This window comes from Ranitomeya imitator, chromosome 1 (genome assembly GCF_032444005.1).
Source record: "Ranitomeya imitator isolate aRanImi1 chromosome 1, aRanImi1.pri, whole genome shotgun sequence".
In the NCBI taxonomy this organism is placed as follows: domain Eukaryota; kingdom Metazoa; phylum Chordata; class Amphibia; order Anura; family Dendrobatidae; genus Ranitomeya; species Ranitomeya imitator.
This window is the reverse complement of record NC_091282.1, coordinates 274,128,215-274,147,913: the sequence shown is the minus strand read 5'-3', so window position 1 is coordinate 274,147,913 and position 19,699 is coordinate 274,128,215. Positions and strand designations below refer to the sequence as shown.

The 19,699-nt window shown below is 45.1% G+C and overlaps 1 protein-coding gene across 1 annotated transcript in view; it reads right to left on the bottom strand.

Moving 5' to 3' along the window:
• The window catches only part of ADGRD1 (adhesion G protein-coupled receptor D1), a 1,443,566-nt gene that overhangs the window by 575,819 nt on the left and 848,048 nt on the right, over nucleotides 1-19,699 (bottom strand). Inside the window, exon 18 of the mRNA XM_069756056.1 lies at nucleotides 7,288-7,441. Within this exon, the coding sequence (XP_069612157.1) occupies nucleotides 7,288-7,441 (154 nt within the window). The remainder of the gene's footprint in view (nucleotides 1-7,287; nucleotides 7,442-19,699) is intronic.

The window sequence follows — 19,699 nt, the reverse complement described above, 5'->3', positions numbered from 1 at the left end:
AACTCCACCTGATGCTTTGATCTATGCTTCCTGTCGATGTTTCAGTGTGGGACTTGTTTTTTCCCTGGATCATTCCTGTGGCCTGCTGCTCTGCAAAGCTAAGATTTGCTTATGTTATTTTGTTGCTATTTTTCTGTCCAGCTTGCTTTATTGGTTTTTCTCGCTTGCTGGAAGCTCTGAGACGCAGAGGGACCACCTCCGTACCGTTAGTCGGTGCGGAGGGTCTTTTTGTCCCCTCTGCGTGGTTTTTTATAGGTTTTTGTGCTGACCGCAAAGTTATCTTCCCTATCCTCGTTCTGTTCAGCTAGTCGGGCCTCACTTTGCTAAATCTGTTTCATCTCTCTGTTTGTGTTTTCATCTTACTCACAGTCATTATATGTGGGGGGCTGCCTTTTCCTTTGGGGAATTTCTCTGAGGCAAGGTAGGCTTATTTTTCTATCTTCAGGATTAGCTAGTTTCTCAGGCTGTGACGAGGCGCCTAGGTTCTGGTCAGGAGCGCTCCACGGCTACCTTTAGTGTGGTTTGATAGGCTTAGGGATTGCGGTCTGCAGAGTTCCCACGTCTCAGAGCTCGTTCTATTATTTTGGGTTATTGTCAGTTCACTGTATGTGCTCTGACCTCCATGTCCATTGTGATTCTGAATTGCCTTTCATAACAGTACAGGAAGCCAAAAGTGCTAATGATTCTCAATAGAGGGAAAAAAAAAGTTCTGAGACCATTTTTTTTTCTTTGCACTGTGTTTTGTCTTTTTTTTCCCCTAGACACTTGGGTGGTTCAGGACACAGGTGTAGCAATGGACATTAAAGGTCTGTCTTCATGTGTGGATCAGCTCACGGCAAGAGTTCAAAATATTCAAGATTTTGTGGTCCAGAATTCTTTGCTTGAACCGAGAATTCCTATTCCAGATTTGTTTTTTGGAGATAGAACTAAATTTCTGAGTTTCAAAAATAATTGTAAACTATTTCTGGCTTTGAAACCTCGCTCTTCTGGTGACCCAATTCAACAGGTTAGGATCGTCATTTCTTTTTTGCGCGGCGACCCTCAGGACTGGGCGTTTTCTCTTGCGTCAGGAGATCCTGCATTGAGTAATATCGATGCGTTTTTCCTGGCGCTTGGGTTGCTGTACGATGAGCCTAATTCAGTGGATCAGGCAGAAAAAAATTTGCTGGCTCTTTGTCAGGCTCAGGATGAGATAGAGGTATATTGTCAGAAATTTAGAAAGTGGTCAGTGCTCACTCAATGGAATGAATCTGCGCTGGCAGCAATATTCAGAAAGGGTCTCTCTGAAGCCCTTAAGGATGTCATGGTGGGATTTCCTATGCCTGCTGGTTTGAATGAGTCTATGTCTTTGGCCATTCAGATCGGTCGACGCTTGCGTGAGCGTAAACCTGTGCACCATTTGGCGGTATTACCTGAGCTTAAACCTGAGCCTATGCAGTGTGATAGGACCTTGACCAGAGTTGAACGGCAAGAACATAGACGTCTGAATGGTCTGTGTTTCTACTGTGGTGATTCCACTCATGCTATCTCTGTTTGTCCTAAGCGCACTAAGCGGTTCGCTAGGTCTGCCACCATTGGTACTGTACAGTCAAAATTTCTTCTGTCTGTTACCTTGATCTGCTCTTTGTCATCATATTCTGTCATGGCATTTGTGGATTCAGGCACTGCCCTGAATTTGATGGACTTGGAATATGCTAAGCGTTGTGGGTTTTTCTTGGAGCCCTTGCAGTGTCCTATTCCATTGAGAGGAATTGATGCTACGCCTTTGGCCAAGAATAAGCCTCAATACTGGACCCAGCTGACCATGTGCATGGCTCCTGCACATCAGGAGGTTATTCGCTTTCTGGTGTTGCATAATCTGCATGATGTGGTCGTGTTGGGGTTGCCATGGCTACAAGCCCATAATCCAGTATTAGATTGGAAATCCATGTCGGTGTCCAGCTGGGGTTGTCAGGGGGTACATGGTGATGTTCCATTTCTGTCAATTTCGTCATCCACTCCTTCTGAGGTCCCAGAGTTCTTGTCTGATTACCGGGATGTATTTGATGAGCCCAAGTCCAATACCCTACCTCCGCATAGGGATTGTGATTGTGCTATCAATTTGATTCCTGGTAGTAAATTCCCAAAAGGTCGATTGTTTAATTTGTCCGTGCCTGAGCACACCGCTATGCGCAGTTATGTGAAGGAATCCCTGGAGAAGGGGCATATTCGCCCGTCATCGTCGCCATTAGGAGCAGGGTTCTTTTTTGTAGCCAAGAAGGATGGTTCGCTGAGACCTTGTATAGATTACCGCCTTCTTAATAAGATCACGGTTAAATTTCAGTACCCCTTGCCATTGTTATCTGATCTGTTTGCTCGGATTAAGGGGGCTAGTTGGTTCACAAAGATAGATCTTCGTGGTGCGTATAATCTGGTGCGAATTAAGCAAGGTGATGAATGGAAAACTGCATTTAATACGCCCGAGGGTCATTTTGAGTTTCTCGTGATGCCGTTCGGACTTGCCAATGCTCCATCAGTGTTTCAGTCCTTTATGCATGACATCTTCCGAGAGAACCTGGATAAATTCCCGATTGTGTACTTGGATGACATTTTGATCTTCTCGGATGATTGGGAGTCTCATGTGAAGCAGGTCAGAACGGTTTTTCAGGTCCTGCGTGCTAATTCTTTGTTTGTGAAGGGATCACAGTGTCTCTTTGGTGTGCAGAAGGTTTCATTTTTGGGGTTTATCTTTTCCCTTCTACTATCGAGATGGATCCTGTTAAGGTCCAAGCCATCCATGATTGGACTCAGCCGACATCTCTGAAAAGTCTGCAAAAGTTCCTGGGCTTTGCTAATTTTTATCGTCGCTTCATCTGCAATTTTTCTAGTATTGCTAAACCATTGACCGATTTGACCAAGAAGGGTGCTGATGTGGTCAATTGGTCTTCTGCTGCTGTGGAAGCTTTTCAAGAGTTGAAGCGTCGTTTTTCTTCTGCCCCTGTGTTGTGTCAACCTGATGTTTCTCTTCCGTTCCAGGTCAAGGTTGATGCTTCTGAGATTGGAGCAGGGGCTGTTTTGTCGCAGAGAGGTTCTGGTTGCTCAGTGATGAAACCATGCGCTTTCTTTTCCAGGAAGTTTTCGCCTGCTGAGCGTAATTATGATGTGGGCAACCGAGAGTTGCTGGCCATGAAGTGGGCATTCGAGGAGTGGCGTCATTGGCTTGAAGGAGCTAAGCATCGCGTGGTGGTATTGACTGATCATAAGAACTTGACTTATCTCGAGTCTGCCAAGCGCTTGAATCCTAGACAAGCTCGTTGGTCGTTGTTTTTTGCCCGTTTTGACTTTGTGATTTCGTACCTTCCGGGCTCTAAAAATGTGAAGGCGGATGCTCTGTCTAGGAGTTTTGTACCCGACTCTCCGGGTTTATCTGAGCCGGCGGGTATCCTCAAGGAAGGAGTGATTGTGTCTGCCATCTCCCCTGATTTGCGGCGGGTGCTGCAAAAATTTCAGGCTAATAAACCTGATCGTTGCCCAGCGGAGAAACTGTTTGTCCCTGATAGGTGGACAAATAGAGTTATCTCTGAACTTCATTGTTCGGTGTTGGCTGGTCATCCTGGAATCTTTGGTACCAGAGAGTTAGTGGCTAGATCCTTTTGGTGGCTCTCTCTGTCGCGGGATGTGCGTGCTTTTGTGCAGTCCTGTGGGATTTGTGCTCGGGCTAAGCCCTGCTGTTCTCGTGCCAGTGGGTTGCTTTTGCCCTTGCCGGTCCCGAAGAGGCCTTGGACACATATCTCTATGGATTTTATTTCTGACCTTCCCGTTTCTCAAAAGATGTCAGTCATTTGGGTGGTCTGTGATCGCTTTTCTAAGATGGTCCATCTGGTACCCTTGTCTAAATTGCCTTCCTCCTCTGATTTGGTGCCTTTGTTCTTCCAGCATGTGGTTCGTTTGCATGGCATTCCAGAGAATATTGTTTCTGACAGAGGTTCCCAGTTTGTTTCGAGGTTTTGGTGAGCCTTTTGTGGTAGGATGGGCATTGACTTGTCTTTTTCCTCGGCTTTCCATCCTCAGACTAATGGCCAGACCGAGCGAACCAATCAGACCTTGGAAACATATCTGAGGTGCTTTGTTTCTGCTGATCAGGATGACTGGGTGTCCTTTTTGCCTTTGGCTGAGTTCGCCCTTAATAATCGGACCAGCTCGGCTACCTTGGTTTCACCGTTTTTCTGCAATTCTGGGTTCCATCCTCGTTTCTCTTCTGGACAGGTTGAGTCTTCGGACTGTCCTGGTGTGGATACTGTGGTGGACAGGTTGCAGCAGATTTGGACTCAGGTAGTGGACAATTTGACCTTGTCCCAGGAGAAGGCTCAACTTTTCGCTAATCGCAGACGCCGTGTGGGTCCCCGACTTCGTGTTGGGGATCTGGTTTGGTTATCTTCTCGTCATATTCCTATGAAGGTTTCCTCTCCTAAGTTTAAACCTCGTTTTATTGGTCCGTATAGGATTTCTGATGTTCTTAGCGCTCCACGGCTACCTTTAGTGTGGTTTGATAGGCTTAGGGATTGCGGTCTGCAGAGTTCCCACGTCTCAGAGCTCGTTCTATTATTTTGGGTTATTGTCAGTTCACTGTATGTGCTCTGACCTCCATGTCCATTGTGATTCTGAATTGCCTTTCATAACAGGGTGCACTGGGGGTATCTTCGGGCAGTATTGGAAAGGTTTGGACTGTCGGGCCCAATATTCTCAGCAATCTGTGCTATGTACTCGACTCCTTGTGCCAGGGTCTTGACGTCCGGTTTTTTATCTGGTCCGTTTCAGATCACGAATGGCACTCGTCAGGGTTGCCCACTCTTATTATTTTCGCACTGTTCATGGAGCCGCTCGCTGAACGCATAAGAACCTCTATTAATATCACCGTCATCAGGGTTGGACAGATGGAGCACAGAATTGGCTTGTATGCTGATGATGTTATTCTATCCTGTGTCAACTTGGAGACATCCTTGACAGCTATTACCTTGGAACTCAGGGAATTCAGTAATGTGTCATACTACAGGTTGAATCCCACGAAGTCCTTGTTGTTTCCGGTGGCGGTTCCGTGGGCGGCCAAGTCGAAAATGGAGGCTGAGTTTCCATTTAAATGGATGACAGAGGGTATCCCGTACTTGGGAGTTATATTGATGGGCTCTGAACAGATTGTTGAGAAGAATTTCTCTAAATTGATCACACAGGTTAGGGCACAACTTGACCATTTTCACAAAGTTATGACATCCTGGATTGCCAGGATTAATGTTTTCAAAATGATGATCCTGCCTAAAATACTGTATCTCCTTAGGTGTATCCCATTAAAAATCCCCAAACATTTGATTTTGAAATTACAAACTATGACATACGATTATATTTGGTCACACAAAAAATCTAGAATCTCTAGGACCTTGATGTACTATCTGTACAAACGGGGAGGACTGGGAATGCCGAACCTCATGCTGTACCATAGAGCGGCCATACTAACTGGACTTAGAGACTGGTGGCAGGCGGACAAAGACCATAGATGGCTCCAAATAGAAAACTATTATGCCAAAACTAGATCTACCCGCACAATTCTTGAGGCTGAATCTATTGCAATCACTGATTATTCCCCTCCCTTACCAACCATGAAAATCGCGCTCCATTATTGTAGGACACTGGTCCCTTCCTTGATTAAATTATCTCATGACTCCCTATCCTTAAAAGCCCTTGAGACACACATCCCATTTATTAATCTCCAGCCTTGGATTGATGCTGGAATCGTAACATTACGGCAGATATTGGATGCCGCTGGCCTTGTCCCCTTTGACCGCTTGGCCTCCAACTTCCCGAATGTCCGGAGATATTTCTATCAATATTTGCAGATACGTCATCTACTTCATAATTCCCCAAACTCGCCTTTCTTCAACTCCCATTTAAATAACAGGGTTAATGGTTATTTCTTGTTGCCTGACTCTGGCCCGAAGGGAATTTCAATATTATATAAAGCCTAAAACGACCCAGCAGAAGATGTTAAACTGCCATATATGATCAAGTGGGAACAGGATCTGGACTTCCTATTGGACCCGATAGATTGGGAGGAGGGACTGGGTGAAGTATTACGGGTATCTGCCTGCGTCAATCATCTCGAACAATTGAAAAAAGTACACCTTAGATGGTATCAATATCCGGTTCAGGTGGCTCACTATGACCCTGTTGGGTCGGACAAATGCTGGAGGGGGTGCGGTCACAGGGGAACTCTGGAACACACCTGGTGGTCGTGTCCAATTCTTCAGCCCTGGTGGAGAGATATGGACCTTTTAATTGCACAGGTCTTGGGGATCCAGCTGACTCTGTCACCTAGGCAGGCCATTCTTCACATCGGCCTGGAGGACATTCCACACATACTTCGAGGTACACTATCACATATTCTAATAGCTGCCAGGTTATTAGTCGCCTCAAAATGGAAAGACACTAATCCTCCCAATATTAGTGAATTAATTAATAAACTTAAAGTCCACTGCCAGTATGAACTCGCTTTGGCTCACTCCATGACTGCCAAAACCAAAATATTTGGCACCCTTGGTTACATAGTGGTCATTCCTCTATTGACCCGCACCACCTTGTTTGATCGTTTACTTGAGTGGGAATAAGTAAGCATAATTGACATGTCTGTTTTTGTGTTTGTAATATTCTTATTCTGCCATAGTTTGCCAGGACCCCTTGTCTATTACTGAATTGCTAGATAATGTCTAGTGAATGCCTATACCCCTTCCCCCCCCCCCTCCTATTCCCCCTACTGTACCTATCCCTCCCCCGCCTCTCTCCCCTACTTCTTCCTTCCTGATTGGTTTGGTTTTTCTCCTTACTTATTTCCGGTCATTTTTAGTTGACCTCTGTTACTGTTATTACTGTTTGACTGCACTGTATTGTTTTGGAAATCTTCAATAAACACTAATTGATAAAAAAAAAAGGTCTTTTGTGGCCATAAAATTGGAAAACATACACTTATTTCCCTTATTTACCAAATATCAATATAAAAAAGAAAGAGCATGGCAGTGACATTAAAATAATGCACCATGTATCATGAAAAAGACCTTCAAAAATTGCTTCAATATCAAAACAACAAAAAAAGAACAGCTCTTTAAATCACATGAATGAAAAAAACAAAAATGTATCTGGCAAAGAACAGGGGGAACTGTTCTGGTGTTAAACTGGATAACATACACTTGAAATACAAAAAAAATAATTTTCAGTAATATTTTTACTATAGTTTGTAATTAAATATCACAAGTGTGCACATACCCCATCCAATTCCATAATAGTAGAAATGCTTGCTCTCTTCTGACCCAAACACTTTGATAACCATACTGTAGAGATGCAGACCTTCCACAAGCATCCATGCAAATGCACTTAGGAAGAAGAAATGCAGCAGGATTGCTATGATTTTGCATGGCAGCTGCAAAAATATACAAAGGGAGAAAAACAAACATTAGTCCAAGTATTATTAGTGTTATAATATTAAGTAACACAAACTATTCAATTTCCCAACCTGAACCTGGGAAGGATTTCTGCAAAAAAAATTTTTCTCTGTGCTATGTTGTGCATAAATATGTGATTCTTCAGAATTTGTTTTAGTCTTTGCCTGATGAAGAGACCTGTGTAGTCTCGAAAGCTTGCAATTTGTTACCATCTTTTCAGTTAGCCATTAAAAGGTTTCAACCACTGAGGACTCTCAATTCTAAATATTTTGCAAAATTTTACAGTGAGTCTGAATTTCTACCTATTCATCCAGATGACCATTTGTGAGGCCAGGCACTAAATTTGGGTCTTGCTGGCAATCGATTTTTAAGTTAACCACAAAGGTTTTCAATGGACGTTAGCTCAGGGCTCTGTCAAGTTTTATAAAACTAAACCAACTCAATCATCCCTTTATACATCTTGCTTCGTGCACTAGGGCACAGTCATGCTAGAAAAGAAAATGGCCTTCCTTAAATTGTTCTAACAGTTGGAAGCACACAATTATCAAAACTATCTAGACAAGCTGAAAAATTAGGATTTTCATCCCTAAAAAACAACCCCATAGTGTTATCCCTCCTACACTAAAATTTAAAGTCGCAACGATAAATTCAACATTCTCCTGGCATTTGCCAAATCTCGAGTCATCCATGAGACAGCCAGTTAAAAAAGTCCAGTAGTGGCGTTCCTTTCACCATTTTATCAAAGGCTTGGCATTGTGCTTCATAATTTTAGTTTTACATGCTTGGCCACAGAAATCCATGACATGAAAGTCCCAGTTCATAGTTTTTTTTTCTTAATTTTAAAAGAAAATTTGGATCTAAGTAGCTATTGAGTCAGCAGGGCGTTGGCAATTTTTTTTTCACTATGAGCCTTAGTACTTGTGCCACTTAGCTGCAACGCTGTATGGTTCCTACATAGTTCTACTTTTCAATAATGCGAATCATAGTTGATCAAACTTTGCCTGAGTGGATTAGATGGGTTGTTATTAGTGATGAGTGAATATACTCGTTATTCGAGATTTCTCGAGCATGCTCGGGTGTCCTCCGAGTATTTTTTAGTGCTCGGAGATTTACATCTGTTAGCCAGCATAAGTATATGTGGGGATTCCTTAGCAACCAGGCAACCCCAGGGCCGTATTTAGAGTTTCTGCTGCCCTAGGCACTTTTAGTGCTGCCTCCCCATTGGTGAGTATGACACTATCGGCATAGACTTTGGCAATAATCGCTAATGTGAAAGTCACCTTTTGCAGCAGATCCGGCAGTTTTTCTGCATCTGCCGCATAACGGATCACTTACAGCAATACTGTGTTTGGCCTCATTCATTCCCTATGGGATTTGCAGCATTTGCCGTAATCTGGCAAATGTGGTACCATACCTCCCAACTTTTGGAGAAAGGAAAGAGGTATAAAGTTTGCGGCACACGTAATGCGCCGTGGCAAATTTTAGGCCATGCCTCTGACCACACCCATTTCACACCCATATCCACATCCCAACCACACCCATTTAGCACTGCTGATCACACTGTTTCATATACAATAATTATAACCAAACGAAAACATGGCCACACAGTGCTCCATACTGTATAATGGCCACACATGATGCTCCATACTGTATAATGGCCACTCATAATGCTCAATACTGTATAATGGCCACACAGTGCTACATACTGTATAATGGCCACACATGATGCTCCATACTGTATAATAGCCACACATGATGCTCAATACTGTATAATAGCCACACATGATGCTCCATACTGTATAATGGCCACATATGATGCTTCATACTGTATAAAGGCAACACATGATGCTCCATACTGTATAATGGCTCTACATGATGCTCCATACTGTATAATGGGCGGCCACACATGATGCTCCATACTGTATAATGGCTCTACATGATGCTCCATACTGTATAATGGGCGGCCACACATGATGCTCCATACTGTATAATGGCCACACATGATGCTCCATACTGTATAATGGCCACATATGATGCTCAATACTGTATAATAGCCACACATGATGCTTCATACTATATAATGGCTGGCCACATATGATGCTCCACGCATACTGTATAGTGGCCCACCCCCCTTCCCATCCTGTATGCATGGCTCATCTCCCCCCATGCATGGCTCATCAGCTCTCTGCTCCCATCATGCATGGCTCATCTCTCCCCCCCTCCCTGTATGCATGGCTCATCTCCCCCCTCCCATCCTTTATGCATGGCTCATTTCCCCCTTCTCCCTGTATGCATGGCTCATCGGCTCCCCGCTCCCATCATGCATGGCTCATCTCTTCCCCCCTCCTGTATGCATGGCTCATCTCACCCCTCCTGTATGCATGGGTGGCTCATCTCCCCCCCTGTATGTGTGGCTCATCTCCCCCTCCCTGTATGCATGGATGGCTCTGGCTCATCTCCCTTCCCCCCCTGTATGCGTGGCTCATGTCCCCCTCCCTGTATGCATGGGTGGCTCTGGCTCATCTCCCATCCCCCCCTGTATGCATGGCTCATGTCCCCCTCCCTGTATGCATGGGTGGCTCTGGCTCATCTCCCATCCCCCCTGTATGCGTGGCTCATGTCCCTCTCCCTGTATGCATGGGTGGCTCTGGCACATCTCCCATCCCCCCATATGCGTGGCTCATGTCCCCCCACCCTGTATGCATGGGTGGCTCAGCCTCTGGCTCATCTCCCATCCCCCTATGCATGGCTCATCGCTGGCTCCTATCTTGCATGGCTCATCATCTCTCCCCCCTGGCCAGCCGCCCCCTCCATGCATGGCTCATCGTCATCGGCTCCCGGCCGGCACCGCTCCCATCTTGTATGGCTCGGCTCCCCGTCCACGGTCCTCCTTCATCCTCCCCCCATCCTCCCTGGCTGTCATCATACTCACCGCGCACGGCGCGCAGAACGGAATCCTCCACCTCTGTCCCGGCGCAGCACCCTTGTCCTGTGTGAGCAGTCAGGTGGTACTGCTCATTAAGGTCATGAATATGCGGCATATTCATGACCTTAATGAGCGGTACCATCTGACCACTCACACAGGATGAGCTGCCGTCGCTGAGACCAGACCAGGCATCGCTGGAGCAGCTAGGTGAGTATGTATGACTCATACTGTAAGATGTCAAGGGGGGAAAGGACTCGGAGGCAGGCAAGCGGGCGGGGGGGGGAAGATTAAAGTGACCCCGACCCGGACTCTATTAAAAAAAAAAAAAACCTTGCTCAGGTGCCACCCCCCGCATCGTCCCCGCCCTAGGCACATTCCCTCAAGTGCTTAGTGGCAAATACGGCCCTGGGCAACCCCCACATGTACTTATGCTGGCTAAGAGATGTAAATCGTTCAGCTGCGGCAAGAAAAACTAAGTCTCCGAGCACTAAAAAATACTCTGAGGTCACTTGAGTGTGCTCGGGAAATCTCGAGTAACGAGTATATTTGCTCATCACTAGTTGTTATTGAAAGTTTCATGTCAATAGCACCTTTATAAATATATTGACTTAGAAAATTGTTGACGTGTTCAATTCTTAGAATTAATTCTCCTGATTCTCCCGTATACATGCACATCTGGCTCTAAGGTCCTGTGGAGAACTGTAACTTGTCGTTTCAAGAGAACGTGCAGTAGAAAGGCCTCTAGCTTATACCTCCTCCTCCTCCCTTGTCCATAGAATTTTTAAGCTATGTTCCCATGATGGGTATTTGGCGAATTTTTTAAATTTCAGATTTTCTGGACCTGTTTTAGGTAAATTAGCTTACTTGAGTTTTTTAATGTGTTATTTTGCATACAGTTTTATCACGTTTTTGATGTCGCAGTTTATGTCTCTTTTTGGTGTGCCGTGTTATAAATATAGTGACTTTGTGTTTGATACTTTCCTGTATTTGAGTTGGACAAAACTTTATTGATACAATCATATGCTGGTTACTTGCATTTTTAATGCATTTCCGCACCAAATATGCATTAAAAACACAAATGTGTTTTCTACCTGTGGATTTTTTGCATGTTATGCAATTGTATAGAGAACATCCACACAAAAAAACTCAGCATACCAGCAAGAAAAGTAGACATGTTGCTGATTCCAAACACAACAGGTCAGTTTACGCTAAGTGGAAAAAAAAAGCACAGTGGGCATGAGATTTCTACAGATCCAATCCACTTTGCTGCAACTCATGGGAGATTTTACCTATGAATTGAGAGTGAAAGATCAATCCAGGAAGAGAAAGTAGCAGATTTATCTGGTAAAATACTGTATATTACAAAGTTTCTTCATTTTTTGGGTATTATTGATTTATGAAATAAAATTTAAACCAACGGTTACTCTTTAATCTCCAACTAGTATTTAAGACAGAGCACTAGGAGGTTAATTTATGTCTCACTTTATAAAGAGTTTCATAGTGTTTTGTACTAATTTTGAAATGTGAAGCCACTTCACGCGGTTTCCATGGTAATATTAACAAAAGTCAATAATACCTACGGGAGGACAGGGAGGGCTATAGCCTTTTCATTTCGAATCACACATTACAAAATCATGTAACAGCACCAGCCATGTCTGTGGATGCAAATTGCTCATGCACACAGAGATTCAGTGTTTTCCCATTATCTTTTTTTTTTGCTGCTGTTTTCCGCAATCATTAGTACTATTGTAAGGAGATGGACAAATGGAAGATTTCCACCTTTAATGCATAATGGGATGTCTGCAAGCAAGCACCGCCATCTATTGGACAAAGTTTGCAGGACAAGAGAAAGTGGAAAGAATTGCAGGAACTGTATAATGAAGCACATGGTTCCTGAGGGGAAAAGATTGGAGGAGACTCCAGGTCAGGTGATAGCTGATTCAAAGTTTCAATATGGAAAAGTGACTTACATTTAAATTTTAAAAATGTTATTGCATACTAATAATCTGCTAACTTTAACTTTGTATCTAAATCATTCAAATTGCTATGTTAGAGTAATATACTGTATAATCTTTGGTTAAGTTACTGCTGTGTCCCCATCTTCTGCGTTGTTGCATCTAAAGCACCTGTTTACACTATCCACATAATTAAATGATAGCAGGATATATTCAAATTGAGGATTCATATGGCATAGCTTTGGAGCAAAATTAACAACACTCAGTACCCCGTGTTCTTGCAGCAAGAAACCATACTTATGCTTGTTGTTACTATGCACAAAATTGCTAGATATTCATGTACTCGGCTATGTTCACATTTTCATCACATCAGACATGTTAGAAGCACAATCCATGAACCTAAAAACATTATTTTGTATTACGAAGTAGCTGTTGGTGCAGCTTGTGTAATTTTATGGGTATCAGTAAGGGCTGTTTCAGATGTCCATGATAATCGGTCTGATATCGGATTGCAATGCACGGGCTGACTGCACATCTCCTGACCCGAGTGTGACAGCTTCGTAGAAATATATGAAGATATCACACTCGGGTCAACTGTCAACTCTGACAGCACTGGAACTGCTGGATCTGTGGTCGACTCCATTGCTGCCCCCTTGGACGTGATCATGCTTGAGCAACTTATGGCGATGATGGTCCCAGAAATACAAGTGTAGGTATCCAATCAGAAGCCCGACACCCCAGAGCAAGCAGCCTGATTTGACAATGAGTTTACCTAACATACACACCAATTCCAGTAGACTCCTCAAACAGGAACTCAAGTAGTCACTAGCCACTGAAGCAGGATTATCCCACTATCCAGCAGAGGTCCTGAAAAAAAAAAGGGGTACAACCAGGATCCCGTGATTTGTCCAACCTACAATGCTGTTATACATGAGGGTGCCTTGGACACATGGCCAAAGATGTCTGCTGAGACAAGCCCTCGGGAATGTTCCCCTTGAATACACAAGCAGCAGTTGAAGTGATATACCCTGTCCACAACCTATGGCAAGTTCGCCACCCTACAGCAGCCAACCTCTATAGACACATCCTGCCTGTCAAAGTTAGGGACATCCATGCTCAGAGACTTTGGGACACTGGGTCTTCCATAACCATGGTCAGCCCAGATATTGTCCCCCTAGAACACCATTTACCAGGCTGCCAACTGATATCTACCTTGCCGGGGGTCAGCGCTCGGACATCCCTCTGGCATGTGTGCAGTAGGACTGGGGGACCAACCAGGGAGAGGTCAAAGTAGGGCTCATGAAAGGCCTCCCCACACACGTTATTTTGGGTAATGACCTAGGACAAGGGCTTTCCTGCAAGTTTGCCACTGTCATCACCAAAAACCAATCCAAGCAGTCCCCAGATGTGGAATCTTCTGCCACTCCTTCTGAGGCTAACCCTCATTCCAAGCCTCCATAATCCTCCTCTGAGTTGGCGTCTGTAAGTACACCTGACCGGACTGTGGCTATTGACTGGAGGAGATAGATCATAGGTAGTTTAGGGAAGCACAACTCTCGGACCCAATCCTACAGCTTGTCCGCAGTGTGACTGCCCAACCTGGGGAAAGAAGTCAGTGGAAGGTGTATAGATGGGATAAGGGGCTCTTATATCAGGGAAAGCCTGCACTCTACCTAGAAAAACCCTGCAGCTGTGTCCATCAGCTCATGGTACCACAGTAGTACAGACCTCAACTCCTACGCTTGGCCCATGACATCACTGCAGCTGGCCACATCAGGGTCAAAAAGACTCGGGCCCACCTGCTGCATAGTTTTTATTGTCCAAGGGTCACTCAAGAAGTTCAGAAATATTGAGCCTCCTGTCTGGTGTGTCATGAGGAAAGCTATCTGTCATGCCCCACTCCAATTCATGCTCTTGATAGGTGAACCATTCCAGAGTGTTGCCACAGATTTAAAAGGCCCCTTAGCCAGCCACAGCAGAAAGAGGTTCATTTTCACCCTGGTCGACTTTGCCACCAACTACCCGTAGGCCATTGCCTTGTCATCCATAGATGCGGAGCACGTAGCTCAAGCTCTACTGGACATCTTTAGTCAAGAAGGGTTTCCACAGAAGGTATTGACTGACAAGGGGGCCAATTTCCAAAAAGAGCTGATTCAGACCCTCTCAGAGAAATATGGGGTCCGCCCCATGCACACTAACTAAAACTAACAGAAACTAACGGGTTGTGTGAGCACTTCAATTGAATGCTCCAACAGATTAGTAGCCAGTATGTGGAGTCCTGGAGAGGAGACTAGAAGAAAAGCCTGCATCAGCTTCTCTTCGCCTACAGGCAGGTGCCACCTGATTGCACTGGATTCTCTCGCTTTTGAATTGCTGTGTGGACAAAAAACTCAAGGGCTTTTGCGGCTGGTACAAAAAAGATAAGAAAGCACCTTCTCCACAGAAAAGGCTCTCATTCTGGATTATGTTCAAAAGTTTAAGGAAAAGATGAGCTGCCTTATTAAGAAGTGGCTCATGAAAGGCAAAAATGATGCTACAACCATGCTACCAGACTCCAAAAAATTTGCCTGTGGACAGAAGGTTCTAGTATAAGTACCCCAGCGTAAAAACAAGCTGCAAGCTATGTGGGCAGGTTCATTTACCAATACCATTTACCATTTATCATGCTCGCGCCAAAAGTGCATCACTAATCTCACCCATAAGCGCCAGTGTCACATGCCGTTGGGTTGGCATGACAACCCGAGGTCTGCAGCAGACCCTTGTAGTTGTCATTTGCCCCAGACAAAATAAAACAATAAAGAAAAAAAACATATTTGGTAACGCCGAGTTCATAATCGCCCGATCTATCAATATATAAAAAGAATTAATCCAATCGGTAAACGGCGCAACAGGAAAATAAAGTCAAAACGCCTGAATTACATTTTTTTGGTCAATGCAACATTGCATTAAAAAGCAATAGCAGGCGATCAAAAGATCGTATCTACACCAAAAGGGTATAAAAAAATAAGTCCTCACCCAGCCCAAGATCAAGAAAAATAGCGATGGTATGGGTCTCGGAATATGGCAACTTTTTTTTTTTTTTAAGAAACTTTGTATTTTTTTTTCACCACTTAAATAAAAAAAAGCCTATACATTTTTAGTATCTACGAACTCGTAATGACCTGGAGAATCATAACGGCAGATCAGTTTTAGCACTTAGTGAACATGGTAAAATAGCAAAACAAAAAACAATTGTTGAATTGCACTTTTTTTGCAATTTCACTGCATTTTGATTTTTTTGACGTTTTCCAGTACACTATATGGAAAAAAACAATGGTGACATTCAAATGAACAACTCATCACTCAAAAAACAAGCCCTCACATGGTCATATCGAAGAATAAAAAAGTTATGGCTCTGGGAAAAAGGGGAGAAAAAAGACGGAAACTCAAAAAACAAATGGGGAGAAATGTAAATACTCAGCTTCAATCTGGCTCTGTGTGAAGAACTATTTTTAATTATGCCAGTTGTACAATTTCTTTGTTCAGTAAGTCTAGGAACATGAGCTATTGATTCATGTGAGACTGTCTGATGCTCCTTTGTGTATGCTAATTTGTGGAATGCCTGTTGCTCATGGATTGCATCGGTACTGTGTACTAATCTGCATCATTTGAAGGACAAGTATGCAGTCTAATTGAACTAGCAAACAATGAGTTAGCAGCCATGATTATCTCTTCTCCAATCCAGTGGGGCACAATGTCCTGAAATGTTACCTGGGAGATATAAAAGGGGGCGGCTCCTGTCACCAGTGTCATTATACAGGACTTCAGCCTAGGGACCATGGTGACAGCTGGTGGATTACAGAACTGGTCCACTGCCCAACAGTGAGCCCATAAATTTGTTTGGAGAACCCAGGTTGGGATAGTCAGGTCACCTGGTCACAGGTTTTAATGGACTTCGGAATTTTCTTCTTCATTTAAATAAACTATGCAAGTTTGGTGTCGCTATAATCATCATGACCTGGAAACTCATAATTCAGGGTCATTTTTTACTGTAGAATGAATGCTGCAAAAACTAAACAAACGTGGCAGAATTGCATTTTCTTCACAATTTCAGTACACTTAGAATTTTTTTTCTATTTTCCAGTAAATTGATTGAATGAATGGTATAATTCAAAACCTCAATCTTGAAAAAAAAACTAAGCCCTTATACATCTATGTCAACAGAAAAATAAACATGTAATGGTTTTTGGAAGAAGAGGAAGAAAAACCCAAAGCGTTAAAATGAAAAATGACCTGGTCTTTAAAGGGAACCTGTGTTAGGAGTCGAGTTTCCTCTGCTGCACAGGGGGAATCTCGATCCGTGTCTGCTGCGGTCTCCCATTCGGAATCGGCCACAGCGGGGTCTGCTCAGCGGAGGCGTCGCTCCCAACGTCTCGCTGGGACTGATTCTGTGCAAAGGGATACTGCTGCCTTTTCTGGCTCTCCTGTTGTACCCTGCACTGATCTGCGGCGAGCGGGCTTCTCTGGGACTAAGTCATTATTTGCACACACTGAGCATGCCCAGGGCAAGATCTCCCATTGGAGATCGAGGGTCACATGCTCAGGTACTGCAGCACGTCCCATTGGTCCTCCAGGAAGGTCCTGAAAGGGCAAAACTTCGGTAGCAGCTTCCTGTGCTGCAACTATATAAGCTGCGCATGACCGCACGGCCATGCGCTAGTATTGTCTTGTATATATGTGTGTGTGTTGTGAGTGAAAGTCGCTCTTTAAATAACCCTCCCTATTGAATGTCTGTTCGCGGAAGGTGTATGTTTGCTATCTAGCGCCCGACTTATCCAACAGCACGAAACACACATTACAGCCACCAGTTGCTGTGTCCGCCAGTAAGGCGCCGTGCGCTTGCTCTGCGCTTTCCTAACCCAAGCCTGGGTGGTTAGTGGCGTCCGTCAGTGCGGCACCGCACGCACTCTTGTGCCTTAATATTATTATTTATGTTCCTCTGACACACCCAGTTGCGGTGTTGTGCCAGCAAGTGTCTAATCGGACTTCAATCCTGTGTAGGGGTTGAGTCCGCTGACTTCTTGCTCGCGCTTTATGTGCGGTACTGCAGTCCTGTGATGCAACAGGATCGCTTCCTTCACGCAGGGTGAAGTTAACCCATGTGTGTATACTTAGTACCGCCATATAGTCCGTCTTACTAGCAGCAGGGTCTTTTACCTGCACGGTGGACCTCGGACTGCGAACGCACCTAATACCATAACATCGGATTCTTGGTGCGTTCCGCCAGTCCCTAACAGAATACTAGCGCCAAGGTCTGGCTAGTAATGACGGACGATCAGCGTTCACAGCGGTACATCCAACAGCTGGAGGGTAGGTTGGCGGCTCTAGAGCGTGCAACCTCAGCTGTGGACGTTACTGCTGTCGCTGTTCAGGCTGCAAGTGCATTTGCAGCCAGTTTGTCCGCTGCCACCCCTGCTCCGACCTTATCCCGTCTCCCGCTTCCAGACAAGTTTGCTGGTGACAGTAAGCTATGTCGGGGATTCGTGAGCCAGTGCTCCATACATCTCGAGCTGCTGGCTGCACATTTTCCTACGGAACGGGCGAGGGTGGGATTCATCTTGTCTCTTTTGTCGGGCAGGGCGTTGGAGTGGGCAACGCCGCTTTGGGAACGTGGTGATCATGTGGTACAGAGTGCTCCTATCTTCCTGGACGCTCTGAGGCAGGTCTTTTTGGGACCCCGTGTCACCCACGATACTGCGCTCCAATTGTTGGCAATTACTCAGGCTTCGTCCATGGTCTGCCAGTTCGCCATCCTATTCCGGACTCTAGCTTCTGAGCTGAAATGGCCGGATAAAGTCCTTATTCCGGTGTTCTGGAAAGGACTGGCAGATCATGTAAAGGACGCCTTGGCCACCAGGGAGATTCCCGCCACACTGGAGGAGCTTATTACTATAGCTACCCGCATCGATCTCTGTTTTAACGAGCGGAGGTTGGAGCGGACCCAGTGTAGGCAGAGGTTTCGGCTGGCTCCCACCTTTGCCAAACCTCTAGAATCTCCTGTTATGGCGTCTGACTCCCATGAGGCCATGGAGGTTTCTCGAGCGGGACCTAGGTCTCAGACCGCTCGAGTACCTGTGGTGTGTAGAAATTGCCAGCAACCGGGACATTACGCTAATAAATGTCCACGGCGGTCGGGAAAACGATCGCGTCTAATGACCATTGGAGGAGGTTCACTGGACACAGTGGCATTTTCCTCCAAATTGTCCTTTAAAGGGACAATCCTGTTAGGCACATCCACTCTTACAGTAGAGCTTTGTGTGGATTCAGGAGCAGAAGGAAATTTTATGTCTTCTGCTTTTGCTCTGCGCCACGCAGTACCTCTGGTTATGCTTGCCAAACCAGTAACCGTTAGAGTGGTGAATGGGTCGACACTTCCGCTACAGATCACACATCAGACTGTCCCTTTCACGTTAGCCATGTCCCCATCCCACCAGGAGATTATTTCCCTTCTTGTCCTTCCCGAGGGAATGGATGAGATTCTGCTGGGAATACCCTGGCTCCGTTTCCACTCCCCACATATTGAGTGGACCTCTGGGAGGATATTGGGTTGGAGTGAATCCTGTAAGGGCAGATGTGTTTCCACCACTGAGATGCCCGCAGATCTCTCTACTCTCCCCAAATACTATTGGTCTTATGCAGGCGTCTTCTCCAAAAAGGCCGCGGAGACCCTTCCGCCTCACCGTCCCTATGACTGTCCTATAGATCTCTTGCCTGGAGCAGAACCTCCTCGGGGACGTGTCTATCCCCTCTCTCTCCCGCAAACGGAGGCTATGTCCCAGTACATCCAGGAGAATTTGGCAAGAGGGTTTATTAGGAAGTCAGTGTCACCAGCAGGGGCAGGGTTCTTCTTCGTACAGAAGAAGAATGGAGAGTTGCGTCCTTGCATAGACTACAGGGGTCTTAACGCCATCACCGTTAAGAATAAGTACCCGCTGCCCCTGATTTCTGAGCTTTTTGATAGGCTACGGGGAGCTAAGGTATTTACCAAATTACACCTGCGTGGAGCTTATAACCTGATTCGCATCCGTGAGGGGGACGAATGGAAGACGGCGTTTAACACCAGAGATGGGCACTATGAGTATCTGGTGATGCCCTTCGGGCTCTGTAATGCTCCAGCCGTTTTCCAAGACTTTGTCAATGATATCTTCCGGGATATGCTTTCCACCTCGGTCGTAGTCTATCTGGATGATATTCTCACCACCGGAGAGATGTTGGCAGAGTCTTCGACCTCTTACGGGCAAACTCTCTTTACGCAAAGTTGGAGAAGTGTGTGTTTGAGCAGGAGTCTTTACCTTTCCTGGGCTATATCATCTCTG